This window comes from Oryctolagus cuniculus, chromosome 11 (assembly GCF_051225735.1).
Source record: "Oryctolagus cuniculus isolate XC-2025 breed Fujian yellow rabbit chromosome 11, ASM5122573v1, whole genome shotgun sequence".
Taxonomy (NCBI): Eukaryota; Metazoa; Chordata; class Mammalia; order Lagomorpha; family Leporidae; genus Oryctolagus; species Oryctolagus cuniculus.
Window position 1 is genome coordinate 80,829,447 of NC_142877.1, and position 17,940 is coordinate 80,847,386.

The following is a 17,940-nucleotide window of genomic DNA, read 5'->3' on the forward strand; positions in this document are numbered from 1 at the left end:
AGGTCTTCCTTCCGTTGGTTCAGTCCCCAAATGGCCACAAGGGCCGGAGCTGCGCCGATCTGAAGCCAGGAGCCAGGCGCTTTCTCCCGGTCTCACACGTGGGTGCAAGGGCCCAAGGACTTGGGCCATCTTCTACTGCATTCCCAGGCCACAGCAGAGGGCTGGATCAGAAGTGGAGCACCTGGATCTAGAACCGGCACCCATATGGGATGCAGGTGCCGCAGGTGGAGGATTAACCTACTGCGCCACAGCGCCAGCCCCAAGTATCAGCATATTTAAAGCAGCTCTAGTGGTAAAGAGAATATGAGAGTAATTTAAAGCATTTATGAAAAATATGTTTAAGACATAAGTTTATTTGGGTGCAAAGAAAAAATGAAATCCTGGCAGTTGTTCAAATATGCATTTTTCACGAACTTTTAAAAAATTATTGTATTTGAAAGAGTTACAGAGAAAGAGAGAGAGAGGGAGGGCGGGAGAGTTAGGGAGGGAAAGAGAGATCTTCCATCCACTGGTTCTCTTTCCAAATGGCTGCAACAGCTGTTCAGGGCTGGGCCAGGCTGAAGCTGGGAGCCAGGAACTCCCTTCCTGGTCTTCCATATGATGGCAGGGGCCCTAGCACTTAGTCCATCTTCCAGGCACATTATCAAGGGACTGGATCTGAAGTGGAGCAGCCAGGACTCAAGGAGATGCTCATATGGGATGCCAGCATTGTAGGCTGCAGCTTAACTGATTACACCACAATGGCAGCCCCTTCCCTGAACTTTTTAAAGATTCCTCATATGCATGGATTTAAAAAATTTTTGCATGAAAATAAACTTACCTTCTAATTCCATTTTCAATCAGTTGTATATTGCCTTTGACATGGTTATGGGAAATCCAAGTATCTATGAACAGGAAGTACTTCAATGTCTCATTCCAGAGCGTGTAGAGTAGCAGGGAATAGAAATATTAATTTGGAAGTCAGGACCTAAAGAAAATATACTATAAATACAATTTCCTCATAGTTCTTTGCATATGGTGGAAGATAGATAGCCATAGCTCCTGAGTTTTCATTATTAATTCTGTTCACATAGAGAGAATGATGAAATGCCTTTTAATCCCAAGTCTCAAAAAAGATATCCCAGCATGGGTTAGGATATTAAACACCTAGATCTCATCCCTTATAACTAAGGAAGCAACATTACCTAGCGGTAATATGACTATCAGGGCGACCATCCCTGTCTAATCATGGTGGCTGGGTGATGGTAATTAAGTAGATAGATTTCAAGGATAGGATGTTGGGGGAACAGTGCAGCCTATCAGCTAAGACAGCAATGTGTGGTGTTTAAGTTCGTGGGTTTTAGAGCTGATTTTTCTAAATTTATTTCTCAAATATGCCATGCCTAGTTGAGCATCCATGTAGAAGTTTTTTTTTTTTGCTTAAAATAAAACTGTATTTTATTCCAGAAAGTGAGGTGGGGGTGAGATTAATTGATCTTTTATCCCCTGTTCATTCCCCAAATGCCTGCAACAGCTGAGGCCAGGCCAGACAAAAGCTGGGAGCCTGAAACTTATTCAAGGTCTCCCAAGTGAGTGAGTGGGACTCAAGGACTTGGGGTATTATCTGCAGCCTCCCAGGATGCACATTAGCAGGAGTCTGGAATCAGAATAGAGCTGGGACTCTAACCCAGCCACTTTTTAGTATGAACTGCAGGTGTCCAGGTGGTATCCTAACTGTTAGATCAAATGTACAACCTCCTATGCAAATTCTTAACCTTTTAGCTCTTACCTATTTTTTGTAACATCTAGCTGTCTTTTTCTTCTGTGCTTCATCTCTGCCTTTCCAATAATACGTGAACAAAATTTCCCCCAACTGGATCTGGAAGCCTAAGGTTAAAGTATGGAAAGGCTACTTTTGTATTTTCTTCCCAGTCTTCTAAATTCCCTGCAGAAACCTTTCTACTTTAGAAAAAAGTTAAGAAAATGAAACTAATAATGTGATGACTTAAGTTAATGGAAAAATGTGTATTATGACATGCATACTACACGTCGGGTCTTTGCCTATATGACCCCAGTGATAGTGCTCAATGATCTCAAGGTAGCAACCTTACCATCAAACAAGTAAGCCTTTATCTTTACGTACCAAAATAAATAATATTTTAATTTCATTTTTCCATACATTTTTGAAGCATCCTCATGTTTATAACAGGTTCTGGCAACATATTAAACATTTAGTACAACTCAACTGGGTTATTATTTTATGACCGTGACCAACTATGGCATAATTCTTTTTTGAAAAAATATTTATTTTATTTATTTGACAGGGAGAGTAACAGAAAGATGGAGAGAGACAGGGAGAAAGAAAAAGATATAATCTATCCACTAGTTCACTCCCCAAATGGCCACAGTGGCCAGATTGAAGCCAGGAGCCTGGGACTCTGTCTGGGTCTGCTGTGTGGTTGAAGGGGCCCAGGTTGTTGGACTAGGACTATCTTAAGCTGCTTTCCCAAGTGCACCTGCAGGGAGCTGGATTGCAAGTGGAGCAGCTAGGACTCAAATGTCTTCCTCATGGCATAATTCTTAATTATCAAATAAATTAACATAACTTTAAGTTTTGTAAGGTTCCATTACTTATACGACCTACAACTTTTCAAAAATGCTTTTCCAAAATGAAATTACCTTGCTCTTATTTTGCTAGAAATCACATTATCTACAAGTCTGTTCAAAATATGGATAACAAAAGTGAAAATCAGTTTTTATCATATGCTAGGTCCTTGTTGCATTAAGGAACATTGATTTCCAAATAAACTTGACAAAATATGTTAATTCTTCCTGGTGAGTTGAATGTCCACACAGAGGAAAATTACCATGCATATTTAGCTACTGAAAAATGTGAACACTGTTTATCAAGTTAAATTATGTAGATGAGATCATTTAATTTTCTATTGGTTATTTCATTTTTTTTAGGTATATGACAGATGGGGGGCTCAACCTGTACACCAGAAGTCTGAACCGATTACCAGACACAGCAGCCTCCAGGGACATTATCCAGAGAGGAGTTCATGATGTGGCAGTGGATGCAGACAGGTAATGTGGGTGCGGTGTGTAGGAAGCCCTTTTGTAAATAAGCTTGAAGAATCATACAGTATCAAACAGAGGACTCAGTAGTTTGAAATAATGATGTAAGGATAATTGTAAGGCTCAGATGATTGCATTTGCTCTGAAATAATGGAAATTTGAATAGCTGGTGAGTATATTTTTTTAAATGTCGGGTTATGTTTTGTTAAATTTTAATGCCTGTTGTAATATCTATTTTCCTTATTTGAAAGGAACCCTGGGTAATCAATTTCTTTTAATTGAAACACCCTCAGAATTACCTGAAGGCTAAAGACATCATGATTAAAACATATTTCAAATCATCAGGTACAATAAGCTTGAGGCTTTCCTCAAGACTATTGTTGAAAACATAGAACAACTCCTGCTTTAGGCTAATTTCCCAAGTCACTCAAAGGTGTGTGTGTGTGTGTGTGTGTGTGTGTTATTTTTTTCTGGCAATTGTTCTGATTTTTGAAAGTCACCCTTATTTGAGAACATTACCTTTATAAAATAATATTGAAAGTCCTATTCCTCACCTGACTTTGCTCCCCATGTTCCGAATTTTTACTGGCAAGAAGGGATTGCCCATTTCCAGGACCATCATATTGCGATACCTAGAGTAATTCTTTAATTCAGCATTTATGAGGACAGAAGTTAAAGACACTGTCTGCAATCAGAAATAAGAACTGTGTAGGATCCAGTGTGCCTTTGGCCAGAGGAGCAGTGTTAGTTCTTACCCCGTACATATGGGTCCTGGTCCTCAGGTCTGTGTACTCTGTCTGTGTACCATGCCATGACAGATGGCTGGTGGAGAATGTTGTCACCTCAACCTAAATTCCTCTTCAAGAATGTACCTTTCTGACTCCCTCGCTGATTTCATCCCCCCAGGACTGATTTTTGCTCTTTCTGCAGTCTGAGCTCACTTCCATCTTAGAGCTTTTGATTGATGCTTCCCGGGCCTGCAATGTCCTTTTCTACATTTTTTTGTTTTGCAATATTACCTTCATATTTACATTTCCATCTCAACTCAGTGTTACCTCCTGAAAAAGGGCTTCCAGAATAGCTGAGATGAACTTCTCCCCAGTCACCTTCTTACTGATTACTTACATTATTTTATTCTCTTGTTAACAGAAGTAAGCTTTTCCCTTTTAGTGCAGGTAAGTGTGAACGTCTTATAAAATCCTGTATTCAAGAAGTAACTCTGTATTCGATATCATTTGAAGATATGAGGTCTTGAACATCGCAATTATGTAATTATTTCTGTTAATTTATAAGACCTTTCTAAATGCAGACTATTGGTTCCTTACATTTTCTTACTTCTCATACCCGTTTTGTCATGGGAAGCTGTCAGCTGAAGCCGGTGGCATGGGTGGTGAAAGAATTCACCAGAGCATCAGATGAAGGGGAGGGCGGAGTTAGGTTTATTGAATATGCTGCAGGGGAGCTGTGGGCACGCAGGACAGCTGGGAGTGACAACTGCACAACATGTATGAGGGGCTTCCTGCCACTAGGGGCATTCCCATAACTAGTAATTTCCTTACTACAAGGTGCCCAGGTCACCTCCACATATTCCAACCAGGACAAACAAGAACAGCTGTAAGATAATTGATAAAAGGAAAATTACTATAACAGAAATCATAGAAAAACTTGTCTTCTGCTGACTTGCCTTGATCTTTTAATCCTGGTATTTTAAGTCCCACATAATAGAAGAAAACTGCAGAAAATGCTAAGCAGGTAAATTTTATGCTACTAGAAACAACAGAGCAGATGGCAGTTTCAAAGCCAAAAAATTCTTGTATAGCATTCTCTTCTGCCGATTTTCAAAATGTACCTTTCCTGGGCTCCTAGAGCATGTTGTTATTCATTTTTCTGTTGTGTTTGCCATCAGTAATTACAGGTTTATATGTCTGTTTCAATCTTAAAATATGAGACTCTAGAATATAGAGTGAAGTCTAATTCATCTTTGTATCCCCTATTGCTAACACCCTCTAGGAACAAAATAAATATCATCTAGATAATTGCTGACACAACCATATCAGCTTCTAGAAATGTAATTTTAAAAATAAAACAAACATAAAAAATTCATCATATGATTAAAGACCTTTCAGACAGAGACTGGTCTTTTCATTCTTTCTTGTCCTGTGTGATGATATTAGATTCTAAATTAAAAGTCAGTTCTCTGAGGTTAGCTGCACCTGAGAAATGCTGACTATCCTCTCTCTTCTTGGAAAGTCACAATTACATTAACATATCAAAGATACTAAGAAGTTATTGTATTAATAATAGCATCTGCTTAATTTTTAATTTTAATTTAAGGCTACTAAATGTTTTAGTACTCTTTAGGCTTTTTTTATACTGAATCCATCACTTTCTTCTTTGTAATAATGATTAACTTGTTCTTGTAATATTTTAAGAAATGCTGATTTAGTCTAATAGTCATATTTAGCAGTTATGATAAAAAATTTAGACATTTACCCGGGCTCACGTAGCTAACTGTACAAGGATAATTTAAGGACTCGGGTCTTTTGTCTCCCGTTCTTGTGGTTCCACAATTACTTTGCCAAAGCTATTTTAAATAATATGAAACATGTTAGTGATTAATTGATTTTAGCAAATTGGTAAACTATAATGCTTGCAACAGTTCACTGATAAGGCAGCTTAACAGTAAAAGAAGCAGTGGCTTATTACTTTTTTCCTGTTTCTCATACATTATCCCTAAAGTTGTATAAGTGAAAATGTATTTGCATATTAGCTAGTATAACAGTGAACTTGAGTTGTTTGTGTTGTTAATATTGAAGGTTATAGGTTCCCCTTTAGTCAAATTGAGTTTAAAATGTGGAGAGGTAGCAGAGGACAGCTGAATTCCTCTTATTTGCAGATTGAAAATGCCTTACCCTCATAAAAAGAGGGTTTTCATTAGCTAATTGTAATGTATTTTACATATTTTATTGCTTAAATATACTGAAGTTTATTTAGTTTACCTGTCAACATTTTACCAACCCCATATCGTTATTAATCAGAGTAAGAAGAGATTATGGAATGTTTATAATCCCTACAGATGTGTTAGAGACTCTCCAGGAACTTCAAAGATAAATTTGTAACATAGTTAAAACATGTGGGTTTTATCCATTTGTGTTGTGATACATTTAAAAGGCACATTTTGACTCAGGTGGTGGCTAAGGATGCATATGCCAACCTCATGGTAGTATCAGTCAAGTCTGCTCCCAGAACCAGGCTGATCCCATGACTCCAGTCTCTCCCTAGGGCTGCATTCCTGGGATCCGAGCAAGCCCACCGAGTCCCCAGGAGCAGCCCATGCCTCCATTGCTGCTGCCACTGACTGCAGTGAAGAACCTATAGGGCACTATGACATCCAACTGAAACTAAAGTCAAAGGAGCCCACAAAACTGACGTCCTGAGATGCATTACCAGTGAGAAGGCTTCAGTCCACAAAAACTACTTCACAAGTGGTAGAAGCAACTGATCTGCCAGATGCACAGATATCAAAGAAGGAACATAAGACGTACAAAAAATCAAGGCAATGTCATACCCCAAAGGAAGACAATGATGCTTTAGGAACAGATTCCATAGAAAGGGACATTGATGAAATGTCTAATAAAGAACACAGAGGAATGATATTTTAAAGACTTATTTATTTATTTGAAAGTCAGAGTTACACACACACACACACACACACACAGACAGAGGTCTTCCATCCACTGGTTCATTCCCCAGATGGCCACAATGGCCGGAACTGTGCCTATCCAAAACCAGGAGCTTCTTCCAAGTCTCCCACTCAGGTGCAGGGCCCAAGCACTTGAGCCATCTTCTACTGCTATCCCAGGCCATAGCAGAGAGCTTGATGGGAAGTGGAGCAGCCAGGAATTGAACTGGCACGCACATAGGATGCTGGCACTGCAGGCAGCAGCTTCACCCACTAAGCCACAGCCCTGGACCAACAGAGGAATGATTGTAAGAACACTCAGAGAGATACAAGATATTACAGATAGAGAGTTAACAAAATTAGGAAATCAATATGTGACGCAAGGGATGAATTTAGCAAAGAGAGATCTTAAAAAAGAACTAAGCAGCCGGCGCCGTGGCTCAATAGGCTAATCCTCCACCTTGCGGCGCCGGCACACTGGGTTCAATCCCGGCCGGGGCACCGGATTCTGTCCTGGTTGCCCCTCTTCCAGGTCAGCTCTCTGCTATGGCCAGGGAGTGCAGTGGAGGATGGCCCAGGTGCTTGGGCCCTGCACCCCATGGGAGACCAGGAAAAGCACCTGGCTCCTGGCTCCTGCCATCGGATCAGCGCGGTGCGCCGGCTGCAGCGGCGGCCATTGGAGGGTGAACCAACGGAAAAAGGAAGACCTTTCTCTCTGTCTCTCTCTCTCTCACTGTCCACTCTGCCTGTCAAAAATTAAAAAAAAAAAAAAAAAAAACTAAGCAGAAATACTCAGAATGAGGAACTCAGTATGTCAAATAATATATACAATTGAAAGCCTCAACAACAGACTAGATCAAGCAGTGTTAAGAATATCTGAACTTGAAGCTGGGTCATTTGAAGTATAGTAATCAGAAAAATACAGAAAAGAATGAAGATGCTCTTCAAGACCTTTGTAACACTGTATATGAACAAATATTAAAATTTAGAGAACCCTCAAAGAAGAGAGTAGAGGCATAGAAAATACCTTCAATGAAATTATCGCTGAAAACTGCCCCAAACTGGAGAAAGATAAAGATGTCCAAGAATAGGAAGTCCATAGGACCAAAAATAGACGTGATCAGAAAAGACTCTGTACAGTCAAACAAAGGTAACACAGGGGCTGGCGTTGTGGTGCAGCGGGTTAAAGCCCTGGCCTGAAGTGCCAGCATCCCATATGGGCACCGGTTCTGGTTCCGGCTGCTCCTCTTCCAGTTTGGCTCTCTGCTGTGGCCTGGGAGAGCAGTGGAGGATGGCACAAGTCCTTGGGCCCCTGCACCTGCTTGGGAGACCAGGGGGAGGCTCCTGGCTCCTGGCTTCATATCAGTGCAGCTCCGGCCGTTGTGGCCATCTGGGAAGTGAACCAGTGGATGGAGGACCTCTCTCTCTGTACCTACCTCTCTCTGTAACTCTTTCAAATAAATACATCTTTACAAAAAAAAAAAAAAAAAGTTCAACACAGACAGTTCTAAAATCTGCAAAAGAAAAGCACCAAGTAACTTTAAAGCAAACCTGCATTACAGCACCAGCAGAATTTCCAACAGAAAACTTGTAGCCATAAAGAAGTGGAATGATGCAATCCAAGTTCTAAAAAAAAATCAAAAATACTTTACCCAGTGAAGCTATGTTTCAGAAATGAAGCTGAGAAAAAGACTTTCCAAGACAAGCAAAAACAGAAGGAAGTCGTTACTACCAGTTTGGCCTTATAAAAGATGCTTAAGGGAGTCCTACATATAGAAGCGAAGACAACCATCTTCACCAAAAAAAAAAAAAAAAAAGTGAAAATATAAAACTCACCTAAAAAAGGGCAAAAGATCTTCAAAGTAAATAGAAGAAATTTTAAATAACAAATGAGAGGATTAATTCATTGTATACCATCAATAACTGTGATGTTAAGTGGAATAATTCCCCAATTAAAAGAAACAGATGACTGAATGGATTGAAAAAAATAAAACAAGACCAAATAATATGCTGTGCATAGAAAGCTTAATTCACCAGTAAAGACACACTCAGACTGAAAAGAGACTTTAGGAAAAATTTGTGAAAACAGTGAAGATCACTAGGAAAAAGTCTGAGAGATCAACTCAACAGGAAGGTATAATACTGTAAATACCGTACAACTGATTCTGACACCCTCACGTTTTACATGTAAAGGGGGACACAAGCTGAAATACAGTAATGGGGACTTCCATATCCTACTTTCATCAATGGTCAGATCATCCAGACAAAAAGTCAACAAAGAAACAGGGGAATTAACTACACTATAGACCAAATGGAACTTAGAGTCATTCATGGGACATTCTGTCCAACAGCAGCAGAATACACGTTCTTTTCATGAGCTAATGGAACATTCTCTAGGATGGACCATATATTAGGCCACAAAACAATTCTCAGAAAATTAAAAAAAAAATCCTGATCATATTATGTATCTTCTGACTACAATGGGATAAAATTAGATATCAATAACAACAGAAACTCTAGAAATTATACAAATAGATGGAGACTAACCAACGTATGGAATCAATCCAGGTGTCCATTGATGGATGATTGGTAAAGAACACAGGATACACACACATACACACTAGAATATTAGTCTGCCATAAAAAATGAAATCCTGGCATTTGCAGCAAAACTGATGAAACTGTATATGTTACTTTAAGTGAAATAAATCAGACACAGGAAAACAAATGCCTGTGTTCTCTCTCATATGTGGAAGTTATATATATATATGTATATATATATACACACACACATATATGTGTATATATATATATATATAAATTTGACATATAAGTAAATATACACCAAGAGTCTGCTTAACAAATCTGTAATCACTTCCTAAGTGCCTGCAATCGCACTAGAACCTCAGGCAAAAGTAAATCAGCAACGGTGAGAAGTCCAGAGTTTAAGGGTCAGAGAGAAGAATATAAACAAATGATAAAGTGATAAAACAGTTAGCTAAGTCATAGTAGATGTATATGCAAAGTTCCTTTTGAAGCACCAAAGAGAAATATTTAACTTTACTAAGGAGTATACTTTCAAAAGGGAGTAAAATTTATAAATTAAAGAAAAGATAATTTCTGACAGTCTGGAAAAAAGCAGGTGTATTTTGGGAGTGAGCACATAGAAGCATAGGAAGTGTCATTAATGAAGGCCTGTGTTGTGGCTCAACAGATTAAGCCATCACCTGCAAAGCACTGGGTCCAAGTCCGGGCTGCTCAGTTTCCAATCCAGCTCCCTTCTAATGTGTCTGGGAAACAACAGAAGATGGCCTAAGTGCTTGGACACCTGTCGCTCCCCCTCTTCGCGGAGGAACAACACAGGACCCTGCGCTGTTCTTTTGTCTGCTCGGCCCTCCCCGGGTTTGCTGCTGGTTCTTCCCGGGTTTGCTGCTGGTTCTTCCCGGGTTGGCTACCGACCCTTCCACCTCCGTGGAAGGGCGGTTCCCCCTGCCACTTTCCCCACTTCCGCGGGGGAGCGGCACACCGCCGGCCGGCTCTCTCGGGGGCTGCACAGGTGTTCCTTCAGATAGATGTTCCTGGTGCATGTTGTCTCTCTCCTCCTTTATAGTCCTCTTCCACCAATCCCAACTCTGCTACCCACACGCCGAGCATGCTGCTCTCCTCCAATCAGGAGCAGGTCCTGCTGTTTATTGGTTGAACTGGAGGCAGCTGTGTAGAAGCTGTTTCCTCCTCTCCCAGCGCCATATTTTGGGAGAGCAGATGCATAGAATAAGTCCAGTAACAGTCTAGTCCGAGTTGCTCCCCACAGACACCTGCCACCTTTTGTGGGAGACACAGATGGAGTTCCTGACTCCTGGCTTCTGCCTGGACTAACCCTGGCTGTTATGCCATTTAAGGAGTGAAATACCAGGTGGAAGATCCCTATCTCCCTTTCTATCACTCCGCCTTTCAAACAAACAAATAAATAAATCTTTTAAAAAGGAATTATTAATGAGATTTTCCCAGTATAAGGAGCCTTTAATGGGATTCTCCCAGTTTGCTGGAAATGTGAGTAGGGATAACCAGAGTCAAAGTACAAGGAGAGCCTAGCTACTCCAGTGTGTGGACCTATTAGTAATAAGAAGCTGTTTTCCTATTTTTTTAATTTCAAACCAAGAGCGTATACTGAAATCATTGTATTTTAAAATCATTTTTTTTTTGACAGGCAGAGTGGACAGTGAGAGAGAGAGACAGAGAGAAAGGTCTTCCTTTGCCATTGGTTCACCCTCCAATGGCCGCCGCGGCCGGCACGCTGCGGCTGGCGCACCGCGCTGATCCGATGGCAGGAGCCAGGAGCCAGGTGCTTTTCCTGGTCTCCCAGGGGGTGCAGGGCCCAAGCACCTGGGCCATCCTCCACTGCACTCCCTGGCCACAGCAGAGAGCTGGCCTGGAAGAGGGGCAACCGGGACAGAATCCGGCGCCCCGACCGGGACTAGAACCCGGTGTGCCGGCGCCGCTAGGCGGAGGATTAGCCTAGTGAGCCGCGGCGCCGGCCCAAAATCATTTTGTTCTTCTCCAGCAATGTAATAATATTTAAGGAGGATCATGAAAAGCTATGCAGACTCCTTAGCAAGTGACTGTAAAAGTCCAGGTGAAAAGTTAGATGAGCACTTAACGGAGGAATGGTAATGGTGGAGCAGGCTGGGGACACTGATTACTTCTAAGGGAAACCAGGGAAGTTTTCTTTTCTCTTTAGTCTGCTCAGCTGCCCCGATAAACTACCACAGAGTGAGTGGCTAAGACAATGGACAGGTATTTTCTCACAACTCTGGAACCTGGACAGAGCTGATCCCGGGGACAGCAAATTGTGTCTAATGAGGACTCCCTTCCTGGCTTGCACCTTTTTGCTGGGCTCTCCTATGGTCTTTCCTTTGAGCACGCGTGGCAGGAGAGATGTCACTCTGTCTCTCTTCTTACAGGGGTACCAGTTCGGTCAGAAGAGGGGCCCATCGGATGACCTCATTTCACCTTAAAGTTCTATTTCCAAATATACTCACTTTGGGGGCTAGGATTAAAAATATGAATTTCAGGGGGATGCAATTCAGATTGCAGTACAGTATAGGTCCTGGAAGGTCCTATCACTGGAGATGTAGGTTGAACCACAGCATTAAAGTACCAGGTTAAAGTAATATGTGTCATGTACACATCATAAGTTCAAATCCCACAAGGGTCAGGACATTCCCATGATGTGAGTGAAACGCGGGGACATGGCAAACAAGATCAGCCGAAAGGGCAAGCGACCTTCACCTCTGCAGCTTGTTGCCTGTAGAAATGCACGTGTGTGAAAAAGGCCAAGAATTACCAGAAGTTTCAAGTGAAAACGAGAGCCTAGAATTTTGTGAAAAATCTCCCTGGTTTTAAATATTGGTAAATCTTATAACAATGGAGATCAAAAGATGTAGATAATTATGTGAATTTTCCCTTAAATCTCTTAGGGATGCAGCTGATGAAGATACCATGATTCAGAACACAAGTGCTGTGGCAAAAGTATTTCATTTTCTAGTCTCTAAGGCTAAACAGCACAAGGTTAAGGCAAGCTTCCCAGCCAAAGCATCCCTTATCAGAACTGGCCTTTGGCCTGCCTGAAGCCAGTTATATGAGTATGTAATTAAATTTTGTTAAATTACTATGCAAATCAACACTGTGCAAGCTGAGAACACACGTGTGCCTCTGATTAGAGTGAGAAATTAAGGCCTGGGAGTGACACAAAGTGAATACAGCAAGAGTCAATAAGCAGAGAAATCCACTCTAACACACAGATGAAGAAGCAACCAGGGTTAACTGATGGCTTTGGAATGGAGAAGGGTTAATGGGCAATGGTATCACATTCCATAGATGAGTAAAATTGGGCAGCTAGTTTTTATTAGTGATGTTGTCAAAGTTATTGTCAATGAAGTAGTGGAGCTTGCTAAGTTATGAAAAAGAAAAACAAGAGGTTAGGAGGTTGAGACAGAACAGGAGAACAGACTTTCAGGAAAGTTGCAGTGATGACTTGAGAGGTCAAATAATAACCAACAAAGGGGGCAAAATGAAGATACTCTATTGGTGATTTGCTCTGTTTTGTTTTGGAGATTAAAAAAAATATTAAGGTAGCCTGAAAGTGAGTTCTTTGACAAAATGAGGTGGTGACTCTGAGGATTACAGATTGAATATATTCACCCCCTCAAATTCATACATTAAAATCTAAGCCTTCTTGGCAGGCATTGTGACACAGTGGATTATGCCCACATGCCATATTGGAGCTGGGATTACCACTGAATATTGACAAAAGCTTCTAGAACAAAAATAAATGTTTTATAGACAGGTTTTGAAAATATGAAAACTTAGTTTATAAATAATAGCTTCATTGAGGTCTAACAGAACAAAAACTTACCTGTTTTTAATGTACAGTTCAGTGATAGTAAATTCAAAGTAATAGAACCATTGCCATAATCCAATTTTAATACTTTAAAAATAATATTGAAGACTCCCAAGAAGATCCCTCATGCCTGTTTGCCATGAACTCCCTCCTAACAGCAGTGTCAGGCAACCACTTACCTATTTCTGTCTACATTGATTTATGTTTTCTGGATATTTCACATAAATAGATTCATACAATATGTAGTCTTTTGCCTATGATTTCTTCTACTTTGCAAAATATTTTTCACAGTCACATCTGTTGTTACATATCTCAGTTGCTTATTCCTGATTGTGAGAAATATGCTATTTTATGGATATGTGAATTGTTTATTTCACCAGTTGATGGGCAAATTAATTGTTTTAATTATTCTTGCTGTTTTGAAATTTTTTAAACATCTTTGGTTGTGTCTTTATTAGGATGTATGTTTTGTTTTCCCTTGGTAGGTACATAGGAAATTGAATTTCTGGTTATGTGATACATTTGTTTAGCTTTTTAGAGATTTTCCTGTTTCTAGAATTGTCATGTCACTTCATTCTGGCCAATAGTGTATAATGGCTCATTTCTCCTTAACCTTATTCTCTTATTTGCCAGTATTTTTGTATATAGAAAGGTCTTCTGTTGAAATGTTTACTTCAATGCTTTATGCATTTGTAATTTAGTTTATCTTTTAATTATTAAATGCTGAAATTTTTAAAAATATATTCTGTATCAAATCCCTTAAGTATGACACTTGTGTATTACTTATCTTTTCATTTTTAATACTGTGAAGTACAAACTTTTAAATTTTGATTGTACTCAATTTATTAGTTGACATTTGGGTGAAAACGTCTTTACATAACCCATGGCCACCTAGTTAAAACCTGAAAGCCATGAATTTATGAGATCCAATCAGGATGTATTTTCTATTACCATAGTCACCTTAGGTTTAGGAGTGGAAATAAAGGAATGATTGGATTGATCCAAAGTTGAAAGTTGACAGGTTGAGTGAAAAAAGATACGCTATTTGGAGCACGATTGATATGATTGACAGTGGGACCTGCACTGAACTGAGATGGCGGTAAAGCAGAGGATGCCATTAGGAAATGAGATGAAGGATTCTGAAAACATTGAAAGTTCATGAATGCTAGACTAACAGACTAACAGAGGAAACAGATCAAGTAGCAGAGTGTTTTGCCAAAAATAAAATAAAAATCTGGGGCTTTAATATATGAGTAGCAGAAATTTCCTGGGCTATTGGGCCATTTGGAAGTTACAGCCAGGGCTACTAAAGTAGAATGATCATAGAAGTCAATATTTGCTTACGCAGATGATTTATATAGTGAGCATTAAGTCATGTGATGGCAGGATGAGTCTCCTAGGAGAGGGGCAAAGCTTCAGATCTCAAATGCCTTAATGAATGTGGACAAAAGTTCCACAAATTTTAGTTACAAAGACACATTTTCCAGGTCCATTTTGGATTGTCTACCACATTGCTGTGTAAACTCTGTTTATAAATACAGTGATGGCTGACTGCTAATTTCATTATAAAATATTTAGTTTAACCACTCCTACAGTTTTTAACTGATGTTTGTATATGTAATCATGACTTTTTAATACATGAAAGCACAATTCATCATAGAAATTATATTTGTGTTGTACTCACTGAATCTGCAAAACCACAACCCAGATGCGGAAATCATAGCTGATGAAAAGGTTTACTGAAGGCCTTAAGCACTGTCAGGATTTTTTGTGTCTCTCAGGTTATTAGTCACTGTAACTATATATTGAAGGCAGTCAATATCCAAACATATAGTCACACTGATGGTGATCTGCAGAACTTTTCATTGCCACTGCAAAGAGAAGCATGGAAAGTTACCAGAAAATCTTATAGGGAGTCAATTAGAGCAGAAAAAATGAAGGCAACATATATTTTGCTTAAGCTACCGAGTGATTATCTCAGGGGTCATGATGCTTTTCACTATTCTGTTTACACTCTAATAATTCATTCTATTCTGTGTTGATTTATTCCAGCATAATCACAGAATCAATATATTCCCATATCTTAAATACTTCCTTTATTAGCTTACTGGCTTTCTATAGTAATTAAAAGCAAACAAAATATGATTAATAGGCTGAGATGGAATTAAAGTAAATATAATTACTTTATGCCATAATCAAATGACCTGGATTTTTTTTTCCCACAGTTTTTACTATATGTGCAGAGAGACCAATGCAAAATATTAGAGAAATAGAAAGTGGCTATTTGATGCCATCTCAAGTTCTCATTGACATTCTGCACATTATTGTAAGGTTATGAACTGGCACTTGATTTCTCTCCAGTTCCCAGAACTAGCTGACCTCTTACGGAGAGAGTCTTAACACCTTCCAGTACTTTTAGATAATTCCTTTTATATAGTTAGTTCGTAAAACACATATATGCTGAGAACCTATTGTCTCCCAAGTACTGGGCATTGTCCTGGCAACCCTTTAGACGGCATTAGAACAGAGATTGTGCAAACCTAAAATATCATTGAGATTCAAAGAATATTTGGGGAGCCAGCGCTGCGGTGTAGTAGGCTGATCCTCCACCTGCGCTGCCGGCATCCCATATGGCGCCGGTTCGAGACCCGGCTGCTCCTCTTCCAATCCAGCTCTCTGCTATGGCCTGGGAAAGCAGTAGAAGATGGCCCAAGTGCTTGGGCCCCTGCACCCACATGGGAGACCAGGAAGATGCACTTGGCTCCTGGCTTCAGGCCGTTGCGGCCATTTGGGGAGTGAACCAATGGAAGGAAGATCTTTCTCTCTGTCTCTCCCTCTCACTGTAACTCTACCTCTCAAATATATGAATAAAATCTTTAAAAAAATACTTGAGCAATACAGCTAACCTAAGTTGTAAATAAGTTTTTATTGGGATAACTCTCACTGTCTTTCAAAACATGTATAAGGTGGTTTTAAAAAGTACCATCTCTTTATAAAACTGGTTTTGATCTCAAACTTGGCCAGTAGTTACTTTAACATTGTAGAATTAATATCCCATTAGAAGAGATTGCACCAGTACTCAGTATTTTCACCCTGTCTGCTTCTATTACGATTTACCAGTGAACCATTATTTACTAATGGATCTGTAATGATGAGAAGGAAAGGGAAGAAGAAAAAAGGTGGAATAGAGGTGTCAGGGTCCTTGTAATAAAAGCAGTGGTAGTAGCAATCAGTACTGAGGTCCTGGGATGCATAGCTGACCTACCCTGTAACTTACATGCAGGATTTTATCTCCTCTTTGCCATAGCCTCATAAAGTGGGTTTTTTTATTCTATAAGTAAAACTAAAGAGCTCTCAGAACAAGTAATTTACCTGTACACATTTTGTGAATAAAAGACACTGGTAAGGATTTAAATCTAGTTCTCATACTCTTATTATTATTCATAAAGTTATTAACTCAGATAAAGTTTATCATACCTGATTTTGTAAATTATTTATTTTTCTCTTTTGTCAAAACATGAACAGAATTGGGATGGTTTTTGGTTTTTTAAGCATCAGAAACATTACTTAGTTAGCTAACTATGTAATCATATTCTGTATCTACTGTAGCTTGTCAGTAGATTTAAAACACAAAGAATAATCTTTCATGCAGAAGGGTTTTTAAAAGGCTGACTAACTTGTTAATATCAGTAAAGCAATTTAGCAGAATGTTTTTTTATATATTTCATTATCCTGAAATCTAATGTTTGTTGAAATACCTATTTCTAATAAATTCAAGGAAATAACAGGAAAAAATGAAGAGAAATATTTTTGGCTTATATTCAGAAAAATACCAAGAATATATATAAAAGGAAAGCAATTTGGGCCTTTTATATTACATTATATATTTTTTCAAAACAGAAGAGATTAGATTATATAATTGAATTGTTTGATTTTTTTTTTTTTTTTGACAGGCAGAGTGGACAGTGAGAGAGAGAGACAGGTATTCCTTTGCCATAGGTTCACCCTCCAATGGCCGCCGCTGCAGCCGGCGCACCGCGCTGATCCGATGGCAGGAGCCAGGATCCAGGGGCTTTTCCTGGTCTCCCATGGGGTGCAGGGCCCAAGCACCTGGGCCATCCTCCACTGCACTCCCTGGCCATAGCAGAGAGCTGGCCTTGAAGAGGGGCAACCGGGACAGAATCCGGCACCCCGACCGGGACTAGAACCCGGTGTGCCGGCGCCGCAAGGCGGAGGATTAGCCTATTGAGCCATGGCGCCGGCTCAATTGTTAGTTTGATTTAAGAAGTTTCATCTATACATGAAACACTTGCTTTTTTTTCCCCCTCAAGAGCTAGGGATGAATTCCTTTTTAAACAGGTTAACTAATAGGTGAGATATTCAACTTGGGGTCATTAAATTGAGGACTTGCGGCTGGCAGCTGATAAATTCTGCATCTTCCTCACTCCCACTATTTAAAGGGGTGGCATAGATTTATTTATTAGAGTCATATGTGCACCATTTATATACTTTTTGTTGCTTGACTTCATTTGTGTTTAGAATTTCTAATCTTATTTGCAATAAGTTAGATTTTTTTAAACATTAACAGAGCTTCCATACTTTTTTCGGAGAAGCTGTAAATGAAAGGGCTTTCATTATAAATGAGTGCTTGTTATCCAAATTAGTCATTTTGTTCTGAATCTTTTCTGTGATTGTTGATTAAAATTAGCAGAATATACAAAAGTATAAAGAAGGATCTAGAAAGAAACCATAACACTCCCATGCCAAAGACAAGTAAGGATGTTCATTCAGGTATTTCCTCC

At 39.5% G+C, this 17,940-nt stretch overlaps 1 protein-coding gene across 13 annotated transcripts in view; it reads left to right on the forward strand.

The window, feature by feature from the left end:
* The window catches only part of NAV3 (neuron navigator 3), a 966,035-nt gene that overhangs the window by 799,531 nt on the left and 148,564 nt on the right, over positions 1 to 17,940 (forward strand). For all 13 annotated transcript variants that reach the window (XM_089307477.1, XM_051846465.3, XM_008256837.5 and 10 more), the window contains one exon: positions 2,947 to 3,066. In XM_089307477.1, the coding sequence (XP_089163603.1) occupies positions 2,947 to 3,066 (120 nt within the window). The remainder of the gene's footprint in view (positions 1 to 2,946; positions 3,067 to 17,940) is intronic.